The sequence below is a fragment of the Periophthalmus magnuspinnatus genome, chromosome 1 (assembly GCF_009829125.3).
Source record: "Periophthalmus magnuspinnatus isolate fPerMag1 chromosome 1, fPerMag1.2.pri, whole genome shotgun sequence".
In the NCBI taxonomy this organism is placed as follows: Eukaryota; Metazoa; Chordata; class Actinopteri; order Gobiiformes; family Gobiidae; genus Periophthalmus; species Periophthalmus magnuspinnatus.
The window spans coordinates 19,484,563-19,488,345 of record NC_047126.1 but is presented as its reverse complement, the minus strand read 5'-3'; the positions used below and the strand labels follow the sequence as shown (position 1 = coordinate 19,488,345).

Below are 3,783 nucleotides of genomic sequence, written 5' to 3'. Positions count from 1 at the left end.
ATAGACTTTGGCAAGAGCAAAAGTATGAGTTAAAGTAAAAGTTCTGCTATTTTATATTAACATTAAAGGTGCACATGCAGCTTTTCTGCTGAAGGGTGCACCACCTGCTTGTCACAATGGAGGCAGTATGGTATTAACCACATATGTCCATGGTGACCAGGCCAACGATCTGTGGATAGGTGACCCAGATTACAGTGAGATTGTTTTTTGTTTTTTTTCAATAAATGCAAGACAAGTTTAAAGTCAAACTATGGAACATTCCAGACAAGAAAACCTTTAGAAATGTAGTGCCCATAGTGCCCAATACACAGGAAAGAGCATCTGTTTCAATGCTGATATTGTGTTTAAATGATCTCTCTTAAGCACCAATAATACTTCAGCCATTTTGGATTGTATTTTTAACATCCAAAATCCAAAATGTGCTCATTTTAAACAAAGGAAAGGTTATTTATAAAAGAAACTTTATTATTATAAAGACACAAATGTACATCAGTTCATGAAATACTTACATTGTGCGTCTCAATCACATTTTTATTTATTTTCTCTTCTCTGCAACGAACAAAAAACTAAAATATTTCACCTTAAAAACAAGTGCTGCCATTTTATCTCCAAAATACAACACCCACTTTCCAAAAAGTCAAAACCTGAAATTCATATAGCAGCATCTTGAAAATCTCAATAGATTTAATAGGAAATATTGACAGATAAGTCCATTGTTTTTTGTTCAAGGAGTATATGTCTATTCAGACTCCAAAGATGCATGTCCAAAACTTTATCCAGAAATAACTGTTGTAAAAGTAGAAAAATATATTTTTGTGCCTCAATATATATATATATTTGTAATGTCTTTAATATTAGTTCAATCTCTCAATGTCCATTTGAGAAACCACCTATATAATGAAAACAGAACATAACCAAGGATGGCTGTGTCAGTGCCATGGGTAGAGAACATCACACTAACTTTTACTAGCAGATTTTCGCAAATGCTAAAGGCTGTATGTTAAAAGTTGCAGAAATTAACTTATTTTTAATGCTAATGTGATATTATTTTAATCAATTAAGCAATGAACCCAGTTATTTTATTTTTTGCTGGCATTGCTTGGTAAATTAAGTAGGGTCAATTGAAGAACGCATGGTGGTTCAACAGCATTGACCCCAGAACTAGAAAAAAACTGGCTCCAGTGTGCATCTGAGCTCCATATATTAGGGCAAAAGTGCACCTACATCACACCTACTCGCCTGGAAGACAACAATGTATGTAAGATCTAATTATGATCCTTACATTACATTATTGTCTTCATTTGAATTGTGTAATCACGAAAGCAGCCTCTTCTCCTCAAGTTTTCACAGTACCCAAGTCTATATCAGAACTTTGAATGCAGTTTGAACTAACAGGGAGTGGTCACAGCACTTGAAACCGCCATGCCGCCTGGTCTTTGTAGTCCAAACACTCAGATGCATTGAAGTTGAGTTTCCATGCTTGGTCTTTGTAGTCCAAACAGTCTGTGGAGCTGTAGTACGCCTGGTGGTGGGAGGCTGCATGAGGGTGATGGTGCGAATGGTGGTGCCCAGTGTGTCCAATATGATGATGACCGGACATAGTCGAGTTAGCCATGTGGTGTTGTGAATGCATGGGTAGGTATGATCCACAATCTCCAAAATAGGACCCTGAGGTTGCCGTGGGATAACCCTGGTGATGGCTATAAGCTGCTACCGTTTGACTGTAAGAAACCGGATAGGATGTTGCAGCAGTGGATCCAACACTTGCGGCCGAACGTTGCATGCAAGACGCGCTACTGTTACCAACCGGGTCGGGCATGCTAACCGGGGCTAGCGCTGGCGAGATGGGCGCAGGACTCCAAATGGAAGACACTGGAGCTGTGACAGAGGTAGAGGAGTTCATCAGACCAGGAGGGCATGTGCTGGAGGCCATAGAAGAAGAAAGAGAGGAGGACAAAGGAGGTGTAGAAGAAGAGTTGGTGGAGGGAGGGGTAAAATGTCCGCCACTCTCGGATCCGCTGCTTGGAGATGGTTTCTTCTTAAGAGGCTTCACTTTGGAGGTGCTGGTATTGTTAGTAGCAGTCGTATTGTTGGTATTTGTGTTGTTGCTCTGTTGCTGCTGGCGACACTTTGCTCGTCTGTTTTTAAACCAGACCTGAGGGATACATGAAGGATAAGGTTAGAAATTATATAACACATTCTCATGTTGGAAAAGACACTGGAGCCAGTCTCAATCTTCTAAGTTGTGAAGGGAGGAATTGACAGAAAAATGCTTTGTATCACAATAAAATAAATATGGAAGCTTACGAGCATATGATAAAATGCCGCTTATCAGACATTGAAGTTTTAAGGCATTCAGAGAACAGAACGATTTCCTTTGATAGACTAAGATTCACCTGGGTTAACACCAGATTGACATGTGTCGTACTCTGAATTGAGATCTACACAACTCTCTCTGAAAGCAACCGGGTAAATCCGGCACATCCAGGTGAATATTTGACTAAATGAATAAAACAAAGGCATTGGCTCCAACCCAACCACAATGCTGTGCTGTGATTGGTCTGAACCACTGGTTTACCAGGAAATCAAGCTAGATCAATTCTTGTGAGTTTCAGAACCAACAAATATCGAGAGAATGCATCTTGCTGCTTAAGGTATAGAGTAGGATAGTGGAGAGTTGTTAGATGTATATACACATTTCCACAGTGTTAGTGTTACCTGGACTCTGGACTCGGGCAGGTTGATCTTCAGAGCCACTTCTTCTCTCATGAAGATGTCGGGGTATCTCGTCTTAGCAAACAGAGACTCCAGGATGTCCAGCTGAGTGCGCGTGAAGGTGGTCCGCTCACGGCGCTGCTTACGAGGATTAGCTGTGAACAAAGTTATGAAGCACTATTAACAACTGGGTCCATATTTGAAAGAGAAATGGCTTTTATATATGGTGTAAACATATACTGTACATTATTCTATTTCTGTCTGGGTAGTGTACGTCATTACGTTTCATAACAGGGAAATTTATGAGAAATTGATTTCCGGTACTAAAGGTGTGCGCCCATTACCTGGCCAGCCAAAACCACACCCTTTGAGCTTCTATCCTGTCTAACTGATTTCATAGGCCATGATTGACAGGCATATTAAGTACTCAGAATCAGAGAGACGTATGGTAAGTTTTACACGTTTAAAAAAAACCAAACAGCAATCAAAGTAACAAACTAGCTCAGATGAAATGAGTAATGTTGTTCTGAATGTTACAAGAATTTTTAAGAAGATACGTGATACAAATGAGCAGCTGTGGTTGGACCCTCCCAAGTTAGGACGAAGGATTTTCACCCTCTGTTGTCTGGTTCCCGACTCTTCTGCTCAAACTTAACGTTGAAAGGACTAGCTGGTCAGGCAAGCCCGCCCACTTTTGAATTCCATTGCTTAGTATGCTCTGCGTGTTTTGCTTACGTACTTGGATATCCCACAGTGGGGTGCAGCAGGTCCACAGCACTGCCCAGGCCCAGCCCACCCATCCCATAGGGGCTCTGCTTCAGATAGGACATCATGGTACCAGGAGGTCAGCTGCCAGAGGGACTCCTTGTGAGACAAAAAGTGACACACGCTTAGATTTTGACCTTCTTCCGTCCCGCCCACTTTTTCTTCTAAATGCGACTAAACCACGATTTGTTTGTGGTGACAATTCTGGTTAGACAGGAATCCCTTTCATCTCAAAATATGATATAGTAGGTTGATTTGTGTAAACTGTTCATTGTTTATGTGCATCAACAAGTTCTCCAATTC

The 3,783-nt window shown here is 40.9% G+C and overlaps 1 protein-coding gene across 1 annotated transcript; it reads right to left on the bottom strand.

The window, feature by feature from the left end:
* Positions 1-524: 524 nt before the first annotated feature.
* On the bottom strand, positions 525-3,548 carry LOC117375012 (homeobox protein OTX1 A-like). The gene is made up of 3 exons (XM_033971265.2): positions 3,455-3,548; positions 2,719-2,870; positions 525-2,155 (listed from the first exon to the last, which is right to left on the bottom strand). The coding sequence occupies exons 1-3, from the start codon at positions 3,546-3,548 to the stop codon at positions 1,403-1,405; spliced, it is 999 nt and encodes a 332-aa protein (XP_033827156.1). The 3' UTR covers positions 525-1,402.
* Positions 3,549-3,783: the final 235 nt, after the last annotated feature.